Below are 22,400 nucleotides of genomic sequence, written 5' to 3' on the forward strand. Positions count from 1 at the left end.
ATGAACAGAAATGACTTGGGTTTTCGTGTGTTGAACTGCTCCTTTATGACCTCTGATTAGTAACACAGTAGCAGGACAAACGACACATCAGTGAACTTAAGTCAGAGCTGCTCTGAACTCACAAGTACAACAACTATTTGTCAAACACGACTCAGGTCTGTCAAACAGAGACTACATTGCAGGAGCCTTTGTGTAGATGTGAATTTCTGCAGAGTAATATCATCTAATTAGTTCTGACATAATTACTGTATGTGTTATGAAAGACATCTGGGCAGTGAAATCAACACATACACACACTTACCGCATCTTGAAAGCACAAGTATTGTCCACGACTCTGAGCTATTGCCTTATTCTTTGCATATCCCACTGAAACACAAAACAAAAGTCAATGTTTATGTGCGTTTTATTCTGTTTGTATATGAATCTGTGTGCTGCCTGTTTCCATTCAGTCATGTGTTACTAAGCATTATGGATTTCCAATCATCAAACATCTGAAAATATAGATTTTTGCTTTTAGAAGAAAAGCATTCCATCAGAACAATAACTGCTGATTGTTAAACCATTAATTTTAAAGTCTGTTGGTGTCAGTCTTCATCATCATCTACACTAAAGGCCAAACCCTCAGCCTCTGCGTTCTTCTCATCTCAAACTCCAAGAAAACTAAAACCAAGGAAAAAAAAAAACATCTGGTGATATACTAGGATTTCTTTTGTCACATAAACATCACGAAAAGGTCAAAACCACCAAGGAATCGATCCTACTAACAAGCACTTTCCGTACAAACAAAGACCTCCACTGTTGTCAAAAAACTAACAACATAATTAACATAACAGGCTCTGGCTGACATGTTTCTTTATGACGATAAACATGGGCAGCACAGTTTACTTTTAGCTGATCCTTCTTATCCTGATCCTCCTTCTTGCTGCCATAAATATACACAGATGTAAATAAATTTCAGGGTGAAAATAGTCCCTAATAAATCCCCTGTTTCCTCCTGTAATGTTATCTATAGACTACAAAGTCCAGCTGTTTAAGTGTATATTTAAGGGTGTGAACAATTCTAATACACTTGTGATCATTTACTGATTCTCATAAAACATTACTGAGACTTAAATTAATAGTTGACTTACAAAGATTTGTGGATTTGTAAGACAGATGTGGTGATGTCTTTGGCCATTTGACTCTTCAACTTCAGTTAAATAAGGGGTAATATACATATTGCTTTGGTTACGGTATTGCACTATATATAATTGTAACACCTGTATTATAACACATATTGTATTTCCAGATTCTTACCAATACACAGCTGTATCAAGCTTTTCTTCCCTAAAAGGAGTGATATTTTGCTTGTTTTAAATAGAATTATGCACTTTAAAACATTTCCCTGTGGTCTACATAAACTGTAAATGCTATGCTTGGGTCTGAATTCTTCATTAATTCAACTCCACAGGTCCATCTTCAACCATATTTCTGACTAATGACACCAGAAAGGTCGTTTTGAGCGTTGGCCCTTTAAATGCAAATGAACCACTCCATACCCCGCCCCCTCCAGGTTGTTGGCTGTGCTGCTCTGTCCTGTTCAACCAACTGAACATTTTAGGTAATCAGCTTGAAATTTGGACATATTTTCAGTTTTTACTACAACCGCTGCTGCTGACAAACAATGATGTTGTACTCTGAGAAATGTTCGTCGGAAGTCTTGACTTTAAATGTGCAAATGTCGTAACTAGCTTTAGATGTAACAAATTACGGAAGAATGAAAACAGGTTGTAGAAATCCACTTGATTTTTTGCCAAAATTAATATAAAGATAGCTTTGCAGCACCTAGAGCAGGGGTGTCAAAGTCATTTTAGTTCAGGGGCCACATTCAGCCGAATTCGATCTAACCAGCCGAACCATTAAAATAATAGCATAAAAACCTATAAATAATGACAACTCCAAGATTTTCTCTTCATTTTTTGTGCAATAAAAAACATTAAATTATGAAAATATTTACATTTACAAACTATCTTTTCACAAAAAAAGATGTGAATAATCAGAAAAAAATGTTAATTTCTTAAGAAAAATAAGCTAAATTTTAACAATATTAGGCCTCAACTAATCACTTGTATGTGTGCATTTACACACAATGTTACACAAACATAATATTGTTGAAATGTTGAAGTTTGGAATGTGTAACTAAAATAAGAATATCTATAATATTATGTATCAACTTATTAACACAACTTACAAATTGGATCTACAAATCCACAAAACATTTAGTAACAGACAGAATATTGTTCAAATTGTACTTAATTTTCAGGTTGGTCATGTTTTATTATAAGGGTTATTAGACTATTATTTTACTTTAGATCACATCAGGCTAAAACCAGTTCAACACCTTTGACTGTTCATATCTTCAGTGTAATTTTTGCACTCCATAAAATCATGCCGCGGGCCAGATTGGACCCTTTGGTGGGCCGGTTTTGGCCCCCGGGCTGCATGTTTGACACCTGTGAAGTAGAGGGTTCAAATTCAAACTTTATGAACTATTTGGGTCTAGAAATACACAAATAAATGTACCAAAGATTAATAAAAGTAGGTTTAGCAGAATATGACCCCTTTAAAGTGTAAATTTACATCTAGAGTGTAACTCCAACCACTGCATTATTCTAAAAATGACTACAAAGTCATAAAAAGGCTGAGAGTGTGGTGATCATTGTCTGTAAATGTGCAGAAGAGGTTCATCTCTCTGAAAAATCATCATAAAACTATCATATGATGCTCTGAGAGGTTTAGTGTAAGTTTTTGTACTGTTTTACACCTATTAATGGCCTTAAATCTATCAAAAATCCCTTACAGAAAATGAATCATGAGTCCTGGAGCTGGAGGGGCTGAATTGTTTTCACATGCAGATTTGGGATTTGTATATATTTGTCAGTTTTTAAATGGAATGTACAATTATCCCCAACACTGATGTCTTTTAGTACAACCGAGTTACATATTTGAGTTTATGTGCTCAAAAAACACACTTTAGTGTTTAGTGTCACTTTAAATAAAACTCCATATTTGTGAACTGTTAGTACAAAGTCACTCAAATAAGGCAGAGAATCTTAGAAATGCTGAGAACTGAGCAAACACATCTGTAGTTTGTAATACACTTTGCTTGGTTTGGTAGAAATTACGACTGCAATTTTCATCTTAAAACTGTTTCAGACCCATAAGCATTCTTGAAAATTCTCTGAATGTTAATATTAGTTAACCCTTTAACCCCTGAGACATTATTTCAGGTAAACGTGCTGCTGTGAATTTACGGCTAATTCAGTGTCATAAAAGCAGCTGTGAGTATGTGCTTGTGTTCCTTTTCTTCAGTTGTTTTGTTTTTCTGTGAGTTTTAGGGTCAAAACAAGGCAGAATAACAAATTAAAGCCGCAAGCGGCATCTAAAGGCCCTCGCCAAGGGCACGTCCAGTGGAAGTATGCTCATCGTTCAGCAGGTGGCGCTCTAGAACCAAATTTTGTGTCTTCTGATGAATGGGTGTAGACCTGGGAGATTGACAATTGACTCAAATTTGAGACAAATCAGTGTTCGTATGTCCGAACTGAACAAAATTTTGTAGAAATAAATCTGTAGGGGGCGCTATGAGCCAAAATTTAATGTGTTCCATTGAATGGGTGTAGGCCTGCGAGATGTACCACTAAGTCAAATTTGAGCCAAATCAGTGTTCGTATGTCTGAACTGATGCAATTTTCTTTAAGATAAATTTGTAGGGGGCGCTACTGAGCGAAGTGGCAATTTCTTTTGATAAATGGGTGTAGGCCTGGGAGACTGACAACTGATTCAGATTTGAGCCAAATTGGTATTCGTATGTCTAACGTGAAGTAATTTTCGTAAAGGTAAAATTGTAGGGGGCGCTATGGCACCAAATTTAAAATATTTCCGATAAATGGGTGTAGGCCTGGGAGATAGACGTCTGAGTCAAATTTGGGCCAATTCGGTGTTCGTATGTCCGAACTGAAGAAATTTTAATAAAAAAATATAAAAAATTTTTGTAGGGGGTGCTGTAGTGCAAAATTTCAGTTTCTTTTGACAAATAGGTGTAGGCCGGGGAGACAGATGTCTGAGTCAAATTTGAGCCAAATTGGTGCTCGTATGTCCGAACTGATTTCATTTTTGTAAATGTACATTTGTAGGGGGCGGTATAGTGCGAAATTTCAATTTCTTTTAATAAATGGGTGTAGGCCTTGGAGATAGACGCCTGAGTCAAATTTCAGCCAAATCGGTGTTCGTATGTCTAAGCTATAGCAATTTTTGTGATGGCAAATTTTCGAAAAAACTTCACAAAGTTTGCAGCCTCATCGCAAAAAAACGGTGACACCGATTCAAAAAATTTGGCTAACTTTTGATTCCCCACTTCTCTAGATACTGTACACCGATTTTCAGCTCATTTGTCCAAACGGTTTAGTAGGAGATAGTTAAAATACGTCAGCGAAAACGCTGACTCAGCATTTTGGAAATTTCAATCCAATATGGCCGACTAAGGGTTGGTTTTGGGGCGTGGCCATAATAATATTTTTTTTTTGTCTCCTCATGATGAATCTGTGTACCAATTTTCGTGGCTCTATGACAAACTTTACGTTGGACGTGCTCCCATTGGCGTAATGCATTTCCACTTGTCAGGGGGGCGCTGCGGCAACATTTCTTTACCGACATCTACGAAACCTATATGTAAATTCAATTTCTCGCACTTCTGAATTTTGTGCAAAATTTGGTGAGTTTTCATAAATGTTCAGGGGGTCAAATTTGAACTCAAAGAGCAGGAGAAGAAAAATAAATTAAAAAATTAAAAAATTTAAAAAAAATTAAAGCCGCAAGCGGCATCTAAAGGCCCTCGCCACAGGCACGTCCAGTAGAAGTATGCCCATCGTTCAGCAGGTGGCACTCTAGCACCAAATTTCAATGTCTTCTGAAGAATGGGTGTAAGCCTGGGAGATCGACAACTGATTCAAATTTGAGGCAAATCTTTGTTTGTATGTCCGAACTAAAGAAAGTTTTGGATAAGTAAATCTGTAGGGGGCGATATGCAGCTAAAAATAAATTTCTACCACTGAATGGGTGTAGGTTTGCGAGATGTACCACTGAGTCAAATTTGAGCTAAATCAGTGTTCATATGTCCGAATTGATGCAATTTTCGTGAAGGTAAATTTGTAGGGGGCGCTACTGAGCGAAGTTGCAATTTCTTTTGATAAATAGGTGTAGGCTTGGGAGACTGACAACTCATTCAAATTTGAGCCAAATTGGTATTCGTATGTCTAACGTGAAGTAATTTTCGTAAAGGTAAAATTGTAGGGGGCGCTATGGCACCGAATTTCAAATATTTCTGATAAATGGGTGTAGGCCTGGGAGATAGACGTCTGAGTCAAATTTGAGCCCAATTGGTGTTCGTATGTCTGAACTGAAGAAATTTTAATTAAAAAATATTAAAAATTTTTGTAGGGGGCGCTGTAGTGCAAAATTTCAGTTTCTTTTGACAAATAGGTGTAGGCCGGGGAGACAGATGTCTGAGTCAAATTTGAGCCAAATTGGTGCTCGTATGTCCGAACTGATTTCATTTTTGTAAATGTACATTTGTAGGGGGCGCTATAGTGCGAAATTTCAATTTCTTTTAATAAATGGGTGTAGGCCTTGGAGATAGACGTCTGAGTCAAAATTCAGCCAAATCGGTGTTCGTATGTCTGAGCTGAAGCAATTTTTGTAATGGTAAATTCACAAAGAAACTTTACAAAGTTTGCGACGTCGTCGCACAAAAACGGTGACACCTATCCAAAAAATTCGGCTAACTTTTGATGCCCCACTTCTCTAGATACTGTACACCGATTTTGAGCTCATTTGGCCAAACGGCCAAGGAGGAGATAGTTAAAATACGACGTCAGCGAAAACGCTGACTCAGCATTTTGGAAATTTCAATCCAATATGGCCGACTAAGGGTTGGTTTTGGGGCGTGGCCATAATAATATTTTTTGTTTGTCTCCTCATGATGAATCTGTGTACCGATTTTCGTGGCTCTACAACAAACTTTACGTTGGACATGCTCCCATTGGCGTAATGCATTTCCACTTTTCAAGGGGGCGCTGCGGTAGCATTTCTTTACTGACATCTACGAAACCTATATGTAAATTAAATTTCTCGCACTTCTGAATTTTAGGCAAAATTTGGTGAGTTTTCGTAAGTGTTCAGGGGGTCAAATTTGAGCTCAAAGAGCAGGAGAAGAAAAAAAAAAAAAAAGTAAAGAAAAAATAATAAGAATCTGAGCAAGAACAATATAGCCGTTTCTATGGCAACCACATATTTGGCCTTATGTGAAAGCTCTCAAGGTCCCCCACATGTCTGTGGGGTCAGATGTCACGTGTCGTGCACTTACACCCACATGACTGACCCCGAGTGGGCGTGTCCCATTGACTCCCATTCATTCTGAGCAGGTGTAAATATGCGACTTGTGCACATGTCATGTACATCGTCAGAAAGGTCTCAGTGCGGTGAATGTGAATGTGTGTGAGAGTGGCGACAGTGGCGAAAGGCGACCGCGTCACTGGCGATTTCGTCCCCATGCGCCCACTGCAGACTCAATAGGCCCTGCGCCGGCTTTACTCGGCTCGGGCCTAAAAAAGACAAAGAGAAGAGTTGATGTTTTACAGGTTTTTACTAAATAAGGCACTTGGAATGCACATCAATAAGAGATGAAGGATGCTGAATATGAACCATGAACTGGAACACACTGAACAACAAGTATTTGAATTTCAGCCCAGTAGTTTTTGTTTTGGGCCTCTATTTTTCTAAATCAGTCAAGCTGCTTTTTGACAACCTGGTTGAACTCAAAAAAGCAGTTACACGGTCAAAATTTGGTAAAAACACAGTAAAACAATAAATAAAATCACCACAACACCACAAACAACGGCAAAAATATGACCAATGGCCCTGTAGCTTACCGGCCAAATTAAAAGCTTTGGGAAATGTATCCAGATGCCATTTATTATCACCCAGTTCTGTGTATTTATTGTATTACAGAAATAGCCCATGTTTTGGTCATATTCCAATCAGATCTGTAAAAAATTCAAATTCCAACTTGATATCACTGATACTTACCGATTTATTGTATCAGTCCCCTTCCTATCTCTTATTATGGGAAAATTTTTTAAAGTCGCAGCAAATCCAGAATCAGATCCAGATCGAAATAATTTCAATACCTTGTGCTGACATCATCATAAAGAAGCTGTATACCAAGTTTGAAGTCAATCAGAACTGTAGTTTGGGAGAAGAAAACGATTGAAATTTTTTCCACATAAGAGCCCATGTTAAATTTTCCATACGTTCCCAGATCCAGAAGAAGATCCTGATCAGCATGTGGCCATTATGTTTTGGTCATCTACCCATCAGGGCCGGACCATAGAAATGTAAACTTGATATTATTTATATTTACTGAGTTTTTGCGTTGATCCACTTCCTATCTGTTATAATGGGGAAATTATTCAAATTCGCACCAAATCCAGAATCAAATCCGGATCCAAATAATTTCACTAACTTTTGTTGACATCATCATAAAGAAGCTGTATACCAAGTTTGAAATCAATCGGAATTGTAGTTTCGGAGAAGAAGACGACTGAAATTTTTGTAAAGGACGACAGACGACGGACGCTGCATGACAACAATAGCTTACGGTCTGTTGGCCGTAAACTACAAACAATAAAAGAAAACACTGTGTTTAAAAAAAGCCCAAACCATCAATTTTAATAGCATGTCAGCCAATGAGAATGCAGCGTCACAGAACACCAGCCAATGGGAGCGCAGCGTCAAAGAACATCAGCCAATGGGAGCACAGCGTCAAAGAACATCAGCCAATGAGAGCGCAGCGTCAAAGAACATCAGCCAATGGGAGCACAGCGTCAAAGAACATCAGCCAATGAGAGCGCAGCATCAAAGAACGTCAGCCAATGGGAGCACAGCGTCACAGAACGTCAGCCAATGGGAGCGCAGCATCATAGAACATTAGCCAATGGGAGCTCAGCGTCACAAAATGTCAGCCAATGAGAGTGCAGCATCAAAGACTGTCAGCCAATGAGAGTGCAGCGTCACAGAATGTGAGCAAATGAAAAGGCAGTGTCACAGAACATCAGCCAATGAGAGTGCAGCGTCAGAGAATGTCAGCCAATGTGAGCGCAGTGTGATAGAACATTAGCCAGTAGGAGTGCAGCGTCACAGAAGGTCAGCCAATGAGAGCGCAGCATCAAAGAACATCAGCCAATGAGAGCGCAGCGTCAGAGAACGTCAGCCAATGGGAGCGCAGCATCACAGAACGTCACCCAATGAGAGCGCACCATCAAAGAACATCAGCCAATGGGAGCGCAGCGTCACAGAACGTCAGCAAATGGGAGCGCAGCATCACAGAACGTAAGCCAATGTGAGTGCAGTGTCACAAAACGTCAGCCAATGAGAAGGCAGTGTCACAGAACATCAGCCAATGAGAGTGCAGCGTCACAGAACGTCACCCAAAGAGAGCGCACCATCACAGAACACCAGCCAATGAGAGCGCAGCATCACAGAACGTCAGCCAATGGGAGCGCAGTGTCACAGAACGTCAGCCAATGGGAGCGCAGCATCAAAGAATGTCAGCCAATGAGAGCGCAGCATCACAGAACATCAGCCAATGAGAGCGCAGCGTCACAGAACGTCAGCCAATGAGAAGGCAGCGTCACAGAACGTCAGCCAATGGAAGCGCAGCGTCACAGAACGTCAGCCAATGAGAAGGCAGCGTCACAGAACGTCAGCCTATGAGAAGGCAGCGTCACAGAACGTCAGCCAATGGGAGCGCAGCGTCACAGAACGTCAGCCAATGGGAGCGCAGCGTCACAGAACGTCAGCCAATGAGAAGGCAGCGTCACAGAACGTCAGCCAATGGGAGCGCAGCGTCACAGAACGTCAGCCAATGGGAGCGCAGTGTCACAGAACGTCAGCCAATGGGAGCGCAGCGTCACAGAACGTCACCCAATGAGAGCGCACCATCACAGAACACCAGCCAATGAGAGCGCAGCGTCACAGAACGTCAGCCAATGGGACTGAAGCGTCACAGAACGTCAGCCAATGGGAGCGCAGTGTCATAAAACATTAGCCAATGGGAGCGCAGCATCAAAGAATGTCAGCCAATGAGAGCGCAGCGTCACAGAACGTCAGCCAATGGGAGAGCAGCATCACAGAACGTCAGCCAATGAGAAGGCAGCGTCACAGAACGTCAGCCAATGGGAGCGCAGCGTCACAGGATGTCAGCCAATGAGAAGGCAGCGTCACAGAACATCAGCCAATGGGAGCGCAGCGTCACAGAACGTCAGTCAATGAGAGGACAGTGTCACAGAAAGTCAGCCAATGAGAAGGCAGCGTCACAGAACATCAGCCAATGGGAGCGCAGCGACACAGAACATCAGCCAATGGGAGCACAGCGTCCCAGAACGTCAGCCAATGGGAGCGCAGCATCACAGAACGTCAGCCAATGGGAGCGCAGCATCACAGAATGTCAGCCAATGGGAGCGCAGCGTCACAGAACATCAGCCAATGGGAGCGCAGTGTCACAGAACATCAGCCAATGGGAGCGCAGTGTCACAGGATGTCAGCCAATGAGAAGGCAGCGTCACAGAACATCAGCCAATGGGAGCGCAGCGTCACAGAACGTCAGTCAATGAGAAGACAGTGTCACAGAAAGTCAGCCAATGAGAAGGCAGCGTCACAGAACATCAGCCAATGGGAGCGCAGCGACACAGAACATCAGCCAAGGACGACAGACGACGGACGCTGCATGACAACAATAGCTTACGGTCTGTTGGCCGTAAACTACAAACAATAAAAGAAAACACTGTGTTTAAAAAAAGCCCAAACCATCAATTTTAATAGCATGTCAGCCAATGAGAATGCAGCGTCACAGAACACCAGCCAATGGGAGCGCAGCGTCAAAGAACATCAGCCAATGGGAGCACAGCGTCAAAGAACATCAGCCAATGAGAGCGCAGCGTCAAAGAACATCAGCCAATGGGAGCACAGCGTCAAAGAACATCAGCCAATGAGAGCGCAGCATCAAAGAACGTCAGCCAATGGGAGCACAGCGTCACAGAACGTCAGCCAATGGGAGCGCAGCATCATAGAACATTAGCCAATGGGAGCTCAGCGTCACAAAATGTCAGCCAATGAGAGTGCAGCATCAAAGACTGTCAGCCAATGAGAGTGCAGCGTCACAGAATGTGAGCAAATGAAAAGGCAGTGTCACAGAACATCAGCCAATGAGAGTGCAGCGTCAGAGAATGTCAGCCAATGTGAGCGCAGTGTGATAGAACATTAGCCAGTAGGAGTGCAGCGTCACAGAAGGTCAGCCAATGAGAGCGCAGCATCAAAGAACATCAGCCAATGAGAGCGCAGCGTCAGAGAACGTCAGCCAATGGGAGCGCAGCGTCACAGAACGTCACCCAATGAGAGCGCACCATCAAAGAACATCAGCCAATGGGAGCGCAGCGTCACAGAACGTCAGCAAATGGGAGCGCAGCATCACAGAACGTAAGCCAATGTGAGTGCAGTGTCACAAAACGTCAGCCAATGAGAAGGCAGTGTCACAGAACATCAGCCAATGAGAGTGCAGCGTCACAGAACGTCACCCAAAGAGAGCGCACCATCACAGAACACCAGCCAATGAGAGCGCAGCATCACAGAACGTCAGCCAATGGGAGCGCAGTGTCACAGAACGTCAGCCAATGGGAGCGCAGCATCAAAGAATGTCAGCCAATGAGAGCGCAGCATCACAGAACATCAGCCAATGAGAGCGCAGCGTCACAGAACGTCAGCCAATGAGAAGGCAGCGTCACAGAACGTCAGCCAATGGAAGCGCAGCGTCACAGAACGTCAGCCAATGAGAAGGCAGCGTCACAGAACGTCAGCCTATGAGAAGGCAGCGTCACAGAACGTCAGCCAATGGGAGCGCAGCGTCACAGAACGTCAGCCAATGGGAGCGCAGCGTCACAGAACGTCAGCCAATGGGAGCGCAGCGTCACAGAACGTCAGCCAATGAGAAGGCAGCGTCACAGAACGTCAGCCAATGGGAGCGCAGCGTCACAGAACGTCAGCCAATGGGAGCGCAGTGTCACAGAACGTCAGCCAATGGGAGCGCAGCGTCACAGAACGTCACCCAATGAGAGCGCACCATCACAGAACACCAGCCAATGAGAGCGCAGCGTCACAGAACGTCAGCCAATGGGACTGAAGCGTCACAGAACGTCAGCCAATGGGAGCGCAGTGTCATAAAACATTAGCCAATGGGAGCGCAGCATCAAAGAATGTCAGCCAATGAGAGCGCAGCGTCACAGAACGTCAGCCAATGGGAGAGCAGCATCACAGAACGTCAGCCAATGAGAAGGCAGCGTCACAGAACGTCAGCCAATGGGAGCGCAGCGTCACAGGATGTCAGCCAATGAGAAGGCAGCGTCACAGAACATCAGCCAATGGGAGCGCAGCGTCACAGAACGTCAGTCAATGAGAGGACAGTGTCACAGAAAGTCAGCCAATGAGAAGGCAGCGTCACAGAACATCAGCCAATGGGAGCGCAGCGACACAGAACATCAGCCAATGGGAGCACAGCGTCCCAGAACGTCAGCCAATGGGAGCGCAGCATCACAGAACGTCAGCCAATGGGAGCGCAGCATCACAGAATGTCAGCCAATGGGAGCGCAGCGTCACAGAACATCAGCCAATGGGAGCGCAGTGTCACAGAACATCAGCCAATGGGAGCGCAGTGTCACAGGATGTCAGCCAATGAGAAGGCAGCGTCACAGAACATCAGCCAATGGGAGCGCAGCGTCACAGAACGTCAGTCAATGAGAAGACAGTGTCACAGAAAGTCAGCCAATGAGAAGGCAGCGTCACAGAACATCAGCCAATGGGAGCGCAGCGACACAGAACATCAGCCAATGGGAGCGCAGCGTCCCAGAACGTCAGCCAATGGGAGCGCAGCATCACAGAACCTCAGCCAATGGGAGCGCAGCATCACAGAATGTCAGCCAATGGGAGCGCAGCGTCACAGAACATCAGCCAATGGGAGCGCAGTGTCACAGAACATCAGCCAATGGGAGCGCAGTGTCACAGAACGTCAGCCAATGAGAAGACAGTGTCACAGAACGTCAGCCAATGGGAGCGCAGCGTCACAGAACGTCAGCCAATGGGAGCGCAGCGTCACAGAACATCAGCCAATGGGAGCGCAGCGTTACAGAACGTCAGCCAATGAGTACGCAGCTTCACAGAACATCAGCCAATGGGAGGGCAGTGTCACAGAACGTCAGCCAATGAGAAGACAGTGTCACAGAACGTCACCCAATGAGAAGGCAGCGGCGCAGAACATCAGCCAATGGGAACGCAACGTCACAGAATGTCAGCCAATGGGAGCGCAGCATCACAGAACGTCAGACAATGGGAGCGCAGCGTCACAGAATGTCAGCCAATGGGAGCACAGCGTCACAGAACGTCAGCCAATGAGAAGGCAGCGTCACAGAACGTCAGCCAATGAGAAGGCAGCGTCACAGAACGTCAGTCAACGGGAGCGCAGCGTCACAGAACGTCAGCCAATGAGAAGGCAGCGTCACAGAACGTCAGCCAATGAGAAGGCAGCGTCACAGAATGTAAGCAAATGAGAAGGCAGTGTCACAGAACATCAGCCAATGAGAGTGCAGTGTCAGAGAATGTCAGCCAATGTGAGCGTAGCGTCACAAAATGTCAGCCAATGGGAGCGCAGTGTCATAGAACATTAGCCAATGGGAGAGCAGTGTCACAGAACGTCAGCCAATGAGAGCGCAGCATCAAAAAACATCAGCCAATGAGAGCGCAGCGTCACAGAACATCAGCCAATGAGAGCGCAGCATCAAAGAACATCAGCCAATGAGAGCGCAGCGTCAGAGAACGTCAGCCAATGGGAGCGCAGCATCACAGAACGTAAGCCAATGTGAGTGCAGCGTCACAGAACGTCACCCAATGAGAGCGCACCATCAAAGAACATCAGCCAATGGGAGCGTAGCGTCACAGAACGTCAGCCAATGGGAGCGCAGCGTCACAGAACGTCACCCAATGAGAGCGCACCATCACAGAACACCAGCCAATGAGAGCGCAGCATCACAGAACGTCAGCCAATGCGACTGCAGCGTCACAGAACGTCAGCCAATGGGAGCGCAGTGTCATAGAACGTCAGCCAATGGGAGCGCAGCATCAAAGAATGTCAGCCAATGAGAGCGCAGCATCACAGAACATCAGCCAATGAGAGCGCAGTGTCACAGAACGTCAGCCAATGAGAAGGCGGCGTCACAGAACGTCAGCCAATGGGAGCGCAGCGTCACAGAACGTCAGCCAATGGGAGCGCAGCGTCACAGAACGTCAGCCAATGGAAGCGCAGCGTCACAGAACGTCAGCCAATGAGAAGGCAGCGTCACAGAACGTCAGCCAATGAGAAGGCAGTGTCACAGAACGTCAGCCAACGGGAGCGCAGCATCACAGAACGTCAGCCAATGGGAGCGCAGCGTCACAGAACGTCAGCCAATGGGAGCGCAGCGTCACAGAACGTCAGCCAATGAGAAGGCAGCGTCACAGAACGTCAGCCAATGAGAAGGCAGCGTCACAGAACGTCAGCCAATGGGAGCGCAGCATCACAGAATGTCACCCAAGGGGCACGCAGCGTCACAGAACGTCACCCAATGAGAGCGCACCATCACAGAACACCAGCCAATGAGAGCGCAGCGTCACAGAACGTCAGCCAATGGGAGTGCAGCGTCACAGAACGTCAGCCAATGGGAGCGCAGTGTCATAGAACATTAGCCAATGGGAGCACAGCATCAAAGAATGTCAGCCAATGAGAGCACAGCGTCACAGAACGTCAACCAATGGGAGCGCAGCATCACAGAACGTCAGCCAATGAGAAGGCAGCGTCACAGAACGTCAGCCAATGAGAAGGCAGCGTCACAGAACGTCAGCCAATGGGAGCGCAGCGTCACAGAATGTCAGCCAATGAGAAGGCAGCGTCACAGAACATCAGCCAATGGGAGCGCAGCGTCACAGAACGTCAGCCAATGAGAAGACAGTGTCACAGAACGTCAGCCAATGAGAAGGCAGCGTCACAGAACGTCAGCCAATGAGAAGGCAGCGTCACAGAACGTCAGCCAATGAGAAGGCAGCGTCACAGAACGTCAGCCAATGGGAGCGCAGTGTCACAGAATGTCAGCTAATGAGAAGGCAGCGTCACAGAACATCAGCCAATGGGAGCGCAGCGTCACAGAACGTCAGCCAATGAGAAGACAGTGTCACAGAACGTCAGCCAATGAGAAGGCAGCGTCACAGAACGTCAGCCAATGAGAACGCAGCTTCACAGAACATCAGCCAATGGGAGCACAGTGTCACAGAACGTCAGCCAATGAGAAGACAGTGTCACAGAACATCAGCCAATGGGAGCGCAGTGTCACAGAACGTCAGCCAATGAGAAGACAATGTCACAGAACGTCAGCCAATGGGAGCGCAGCGCCACAGAATGTCAGCTAATGGGAGCGCAGCGTCACAGAACATCAGCCAATGAGAACGCAGCTTCACAGAACATCAGCCAATGGGATGGCAGTGTCACAGAACGTCAGCCAATGAGAAGACAGTGTCACAGAACGTCAGCCAATGAGAAGGCAGCGTCACAGAACATCAGCCAATGGGAGCGCAGCGTCACAGAATGTCAGCCAATGGGAGCGCAGCGTCACAGAATGTCAGCCAATGGGAGCGCAGCGTCACAGAACGTCAGCCAATTGTCCTATAGAATAACATGAGAGTGCTTGGTTTTAGATAACTAGATAGTTAGGACAGAGGTCTCATTCTGTCTCTCTCTCGAACCGCTCGGACCAGTCCATCTCTCTCTCTCTCTCTTTGTTCTTGGAGCCCTCTATCCCTGAATGTCCGCAGTGCTGTCTATGCAGGTGCCTTCATCCATGTTTTCAGAGGCCAAACATTACAAACTGGCATGTGCGCCTGGAATGCTGCTGCTTCTCCAGGAAATGAGCAGTACTGTGAGTTTTCAAAGTGCGGTATTCAAACACAGTTATTATGATAATTAGAATTTAAACGGTAATACTAACCATAGGGAAATTTACAGCAGTTTGTCGTTATACTGGTAATCGTTACATCCCTAGTTGAAACTGTCAAGAATCTAACTTTGTTACTTTTTCTTAACAACAAACAAAAAAAAAATGCATTTGTTTGTGTGCCAAGTTTTGACACACAAAAAAGAATTTTCTGCAAATATTTCCTGATATTTGAGACCTGTGTAATATTTTAAGTGTGTCTGAAACCTTTTTTCCTCTACCATATCTCATCTATACTTGATCTTACTGCAGCCTCAGTTATGTACTTCATTACTGGCAAGACAGTGTCATCTAGAAAGAAAAGTGGACACACCTCCTCTTGGTTGAGCAGAGTTATGGCTGGAGATCACCACTGACATCCCCCTCGCCTCCAGTCGATCCCTCCAACCCTCCACTACTTCCCTGGAGTCATCCTAAATCCCACAGACACACACATAAAACACATGTAAAACCAGAGACTGAAGGCATTAGTCGTACTGACGTGCAAACAGACACATTTACACATACAGTGCTAGCGTCATCAAAGACAGACAGCTCCATGGATCCTGTGAAGTCCTGCTCTAATATGGCCTGCAGACACTCATCCAACCAGGAGGAGGCGTTGTACACTGGCATCACAATACTCTGAGGGATTGAACACATAAATGCATAAAGTACTGAACAAACTATACACCAGAGAGGGGCTTAACATGGTAAAACTCCATATCAATTAAAGTTGGTTTATGTCATTTTTTTTTGTGGATTGACATGTAGCTAAAATTAATCACTGGTTAAATCTTTAAGGTCAACTCCAAAAAAAACAATCTAGCAATAACTTAAAAAATCAGTGATTACTTCAGCACTATAATGTCAAATGTATTATATTTGATACATGAGTTTTGAAGTCCTCTACATGATCAGTGTGATTTTTTTTCTTGAAAAACCTGATGTATACAATTAGATACATGCAATACACAGATAATCCACCAGGGGGAGGAATTCGCTCACCAGAGGCCTTTCCATTGACACTACAAGACTGTCATTAATGAGGAAGGAGGCAGAACTTTGCCAATTTTGAAAACAAATTACCAATTTGTTAGACATGTTTGTGTTATATTATGTTTTTGCTTGTTCAAAAATTATAATATTTGAGCATTGAGACCCGATGTATCAAACATGATACAAAATTGAAAGTCATACATGGAAATTGATATTTGAGTATGAGAACATGCAGGAGACGCTGAGACAGCAGGTACAGCAGGTTTTGCTATTATAGAGAAACTGACTGGCCGATCAGGGTTGAGATCGGAAGTATGTCACTGAGCTGGTGCACAGGGGCTATTCACCCTACGAGCCGGATTGGAAAATTTCATAAACACAAAAATAAATATGCCAAAACATGCCCAAATTTTAAAGTCTTTCTGATTGAATTTGAAAAACATATTAAATCAAAGGAATTTATCTTTAACAAAAAAGGCCCTAACACTCAGGCAATTTATAAGGAATTCTTTAAACTGGACTGAACTTACTCTCTGATGTATTTATTTATTTTTCTTAGATTTGTATATTTTAAGTTTTTATTATTTGTCTATTCTTCTTTGTGTTTCTAAGTATTTTAGATCATAGGTGTCAAACATGCAGCCTGGGGGCCAAAACCGGCCTGCCGAAGGTTCCAATGTGGCCCGTGAGATGAATTTACAAAGTGCAAAAATTACCCTGAAGATATTAACAGTCAAGGGCATCAAACTAAAAAATAAAAGCATAATAACCTAGAAATAATGACTCCAAATGTTCTTCTTGGTTTAATGTGAGACAAATAATATATTATGCCTCTAAATAATGGCATCACCATTTTTTTTCTCTTTGATTTATTGCAAAGAACATTAAACTCTGACATCCTTTAACAATAAAACATCAATAATCAGAACAAATATGAACAATCTGGAATGTCTAAAGAAAAATTTGTGCAATTTTAACAATATTTTGCCTGTTTTGTGTCTTGGTAAATCATAAGTTGAGGCGTAATATTGATCAAATTGTACTTATTTTTCTTCAGAAATTTCAGTTTTTTCTAGTTATTCACATCCTTTTTGTTTTGGATAGAAATAGTTTCATCATTTAATGTTATTTTTTGCACTAAAAAATTTGAAGTTGTCATTATTTATAGGCTATTATGCTATTGTTTTACTCGTCTGACCCACTGGAGATCAAATTGGGCTGAATACGGCCCCTTGAAAGAACATGAGTTTGACACCCCTGGTTTAGATGCTTTTTCCTTTTGACATCTTGATGTTTGTTCAAAATGTCTCTGTTTTGTATACCAATAAATTTTCAATAAAGTTGAAAATCACCCTACGGGCCGGATTGGACAATTTTTCGGGCCAGTTTCACGCCCGCGGGCCGTATGTTTGACACCTCTGATGAAGCCAAAAGGGAAGAGCAGAGTACTATCGGTCCATGTGAGCGGGTCTACTGCTGACACCAGACCTGCTCTGTGACCCAGTACACATCCAGTGATCCAGAGTCCTGCTGTTATTCTGAGTCTCACTCCTGGTCCACCACCCACCACGTCCACTGCCGACCTCCGCTCATCCATCTCCCCCTCCCTGTCTCCTTCATCTTCTGTCGTACGGGGCCGCTTCGGTGGTCTCATGTCCCCCCTCCGACCCTCTGTCCCCTGTTGGCCAGACCTGGACTCATGCAGACACAGCGGACACCTGACTGTGGACGTGCTAATGTAGCGGCAATATGAGGGTTTTCAAGCGCAACGCGTGAATAAAAGTGTTTAAAACTACCCTGTCTCTTTCACTTCTCTTACAGGGGTATTAAAATCACCGTAAAACACTACTAAATACGATTTGTTTTCTGAATCTTAGGTAAAAGTCACATGAAAACGTGTTTCCCAAACCCCCATCGTGGGTAGTTGCTCCTCAACTTCCGCAAACAGTGAACCTCAGACGCTCATTGGTTCTGGTGAAACACGGACAGGTGTCTGATTGGTTCCTTTTACTGTCAATCATCTGAAAGCGTAAACTGTCACCCTGCAAGTAAACGCTGCTTTTTTGTATGTTCCTATGCGCGTTTCTTAAAATTCTACCGTTTAAGTTACTTTTACGTGAGATTTAATGTTATTTTGAGTTTTACACGTTTATAAAAAGAAAGAAATATATGTCAAACTTACTTTGAAATTGTTTAATAAAGTAATGGGTTAATTTTTTGTTTCTTATTTGTGCCTTTATTTTGAACTTGTTATTGTTACTTATTTCTGTACCTTTCTTAAAAAAAAAGTTTTCAAAAGTTATCTTGTTTCTGTGTAACTTTATGCAGTTTGAGGAACAGGAGAATTTTCAGAGATTATCTTTTTTTTTTCTTACAGATGATCTTCTTTCTTCTCTTATTTATTAGACAATGAATCCACCCAATGTGGTCCACTCATGTCACTGATGTAACATTTTTGGTATTTTTAATTCTAGTGTCGACTAATCTTCCAAGTCATTTGAGCTTAAACACAAGTATCTGCTGAAGTACACATATTTTTCCTGCTCTTGCCGTCTGTATTTCATTCTTTGTTTTGTTTGGTCAGACTCACTTTTGATGACATTTGCCAGGACAGCACTCTTTAGCTTTCCTGTGCAATTGCAAGGGAACCAGATTACTTTTGTTTTTATATTAACATTGGCAGTTCAATACAAAATGTCTTGGTACTGAAACAGAAACAGAAAACAGTTTTTTTTTGTTTTGTTTTTTTAATCATGTTTTGAAATCATAACAGACTCTCTTTATCCTCATTTGTTCACTTTAATTTATATCCTTAAAATAAAAATAGCCTGGTGGAACATAAGCTGCTTAGCATCTGCGTTAATCACTTTAGAAACACGTCTCTCCTCTGGTTAAAGTTAGCAGATATTTTCTGAAAAGTCCTTTGCTTTTTTTCTCTCCAAATGCACAGAAAATCCTCCTTAATCAGGGAACCATTCAGACAGGATGTAGTTTTGAAATTGCCCTAAATCAATAAACACTGAAATTACACAAATGTGTGTGTACATGAGACCTTCTGACTTAGTTGCTCCTGCAGAGTAATTGCTCCCACATTGCAGCCGCATCTTGATCAGACTAGGTTTAATTTATAACTTTGTATGCTTCTTTAAATTGGAGGTTTTCCGCACTGCAGGCCAGAATCAACAGCTCCAGGGGAACAAGAGACTGGAGCCAGTATCACAGACATTCAAGAATGCATTATGAGTGTTATCAAGAAGGTTCTGGCCAATTTTACTCATGCAACAGCACACACAAACCTGCAAAGTGAGGGGAGACACAGGACAAATGCCTCATGGAAACAATTACTTATAAAAGATTATTCAGTGTTTACATCATTGACTTTTGAAATGCTGTAAGAGTCCACAGAAGCCATCCATTTATCTGCTGCTGTATTTCTTGGACCCTGTGAAGCAAGTCAAATATAAATTTCTGACGAAAAGAAATGATAGTAACAAACAGTCTAGCATGTTTAACTATTGACATGTGTCTTTCTTAACCTGTAAGGACCCAGTGTTACTTTTGTGTCAGTTCCCAAATGAATTTTTCCTCTATATTTAACCTTCCTTAAGTGATTTATCACCATTTAATATTATGTAATATTATCTTTTGTATTTAGTGTTTTTTCAATGAAAATCAGGTATTTTCCATTATTTAATTTACTCATCAAGTAGATGTTCATAAAAGCTCAGATTACAGTTGCAGGTTATTATTTCAGACACAGAGAAAACTGAAGAAAAAATGACTTTTTCAATAAAGATATCAATAACTAAACATAAAACAAGCACCTCCATCCACTGTCATTGATCCAACTCCATGGGTTTTACTGGTGAATCAGTGCTGTAGAAGACAGTGTTCCACGTTCACTACAGAGCCTCTGAACATCCAAATGGGTCATATCTGATGACCATGAAGAGATGACAAACTGCATTTTACACAGTTTATTTATATGTATTGATAGGATTAGTGGATTAACAGGTATTAAACAGTTTAGAGAGGTTTTGGTCACCGGAGGCTGTTTGGGTCTTTATGGGTTAAAGGTTCAAAATGAGGTCATGAATCCCTCTGAATTTGGTCTGGATGCACATCTGGAGTCTGTCCAGCCTCCTGGATAGACCCACAGAGTTTCTGATAACCTTGAGGGCAAGTTTGCAATTAACATTATGATATCCTCTGCACACATTCACAGTCTGGTGCTGCAGAGAGCTGCTCTATGTTTATTTCCCCACCATCATCAAATCAGCACCACCTGGTGAAGTTGCATTTCAAGTTAAAACCTCAGAGTCAAGTGTATCTGGAGGTTGAAACTGCAGCTGATTAGATCTGTGATCAAAGTTAGGCTATTCTTGATTTGTTTGGACAGGAATGGCAGGCATTAAAGAGAAAGGAAGTGTGGGAGTGTGGCTGTGCATGATTGGATTTCTTTGATTAACGTAGGCAGCAATTACACTGAAGCCTTAGTGCTCAGTTTGATTTACTGCTCAGATAAGGTGACCAGTATCAGATTACAGCATGAGCTGGTTTCTGTTCTGAACTGAACCACATCCACTAAAGCAGAGGTGTTACAAGTATTCAATAAAAGTACTAACAGTACACTGTGTACTGTGTACTCCACATCTCTACATTCAGACCAAAAAAATGTCCCCACCTGGATTTAACTCAGCAGTTATTTCAGATCCTTCCATTGGATAATTACTGCAGAGATTAACATGTTTTAGCTGCAAGTTCTTTAACCCTAACTGATGCAGTGAGTAGCTGCTCATTCATCTAATTATTATCAGTTTGCTGGAATGTAAAGACTGGACAGCACCAGTATTCATCAGGCTCATCAGGATTGTGAAAGAGTGGATGGATTGGCCACCAGAGTCCAGACCTGAACCCCTTTGAGTGTCCTTGGGATGTGATAGAGAAGACTTTACTTAGTGATCTGTCTCTCATATCATCAAGACAAAATTAATGCAACTATGGACGGAAATAAATGTGACATTTATTGTGATGTTGCATAAGCATTGCATGGCATAAATGATGCCACTATGACTGTGTCCAGTAAATGACTGCATGTGGGACTGACTTTTATGTGGGCAGTGTTCTATCAGTCACAATGCAATGGTTCCTGACAGAGTTCTACTATTTTGTTTAATATCACTGCAGCATTAATGTTGCATGTTGTATTCTACTGTGGTGCATATTTAGGTTTTAGCTCATTGGAACTACTTTATGATATTTGAATGACTTCCTGCAGAACAGAGTTCAAAAATTACATGAATTCTAGAGGAAGAAGAAGAGAAGAAGTATATATATATATATATATATATACACACACACACACGCACATGCACACCTACCTTTATTTATTTATTTATTGGTCATATGAATAACATGATCAGATTTGGCTGCAGTCTGAACTTAACTTTTCACTCTGGGCTTTTAAATTAGTCTTTTTTTGTGTGAGAGTTTGTGATAATATCATACTACAGTGCACAGTGAACAACAGACTGGTAGGCAAGGAATTCCTCTTTTGGCCACATCTGTGAGCCCCTCTCTACTACCACCTTCAGGTGAATTCACTGTTCATAGGACAGACACCCTGTCCTCCTGCTGGAAATACCCTTTTGATTTCAGTAACCCACTGGAACACCACCCCAAGGACAAGCTATGCTTTCAACAACAGTGTGCTGACATCAACAAAGCAGTTAAAATACCTTTTGATGTTTTTTACCAGAACAGTGTAAGGCTTGTGATCCCCTCTGTGTCACAGTTCACTGTATGAATGTGAAAGAGCAAAGTTAACAACTATGTTTGACTGAATTTACAGCTTTAAAAGAGTAGTTATACATACAACAAATAAATGCAAAGTTATCAGTAATCACCGTCCAGGAAGAAGAGTTTAACATCTGCAAATGTTCTCAAAGCCACTCAAATTTAAAAGTGACATAATTTTAATAAAATCACACCAGTGGGATTGAACACAACATGTCTTATCTTTAACTGCGTAGGCCTTGCTTTTCCTCATGACTTTAACCTTGCACATGGTTGATGATCTGGTGCAACTTATCATGCAGTAATAACTAAGGTCTGGTGCAGTGGATTCCATTTGATTCTTGGCAAGTAACAATTAGTTTGCTTATCCACATTGCTCTACATCTTGCACACACAAGTGTGTGGAGGCTTTCTCCATTTAGTTTAATTCTTTGTAGCTCCAGCATCTCCACTAAGTCTGATACAGGA

General features: G+C 42.9%; 1 protein-coding gene across 1 annotated transcript in view; it reads right to left on the bottom strand.

The window, feature by feature from the left end:
* The window catches only part of qtgal (queuosine-tRNA galactosyltransferase), a 38,231-nt gene extending 20,165 nt beyond the window's left edge, over positions 1–18,066 (bottom strand). Inside the window, exons 1-4 of the mRNA XM_030149003.1 lie at positions 17,704–18,066; positions 15,666–15,782; positions 15,472–15,571; positions 302–366 (exon numbers count right to left, since the gene is read on the bottom strand). Coding sequence (XP_030004863.1) covers positions 302–366; positions 15,472–15,571; positions 15,666–15,782; positions 17,704–17,790 — 369 coding nt within the window. The 5' untranslated portion in view covers positions 17,791–18,066. The remainder of the gene's footprint in view (positions 1–301; positions 367–15,471; positions 15,572–15,665; positions 15,783–17,703) is intronic.
* Between the last annotated feature and the right edge of the window lie 4,334 nt (positions 18,067–22,400).

The sequence above is a fragment of the Sphaeramia orbicularis genome, chromosome 1, assembly GCF_902148855.1.
Source record: "Sphaeramia orbicularis chromosome 1, fSphaOr1.1, whole genome shotgun sequence".
Lineage (NCBI taxonomy): Eukaryota > Metazoa > Chordata > Actinopteri > Kurtiformes > Apogonidae > Sphaeramia > Sphaeramia orbicularis.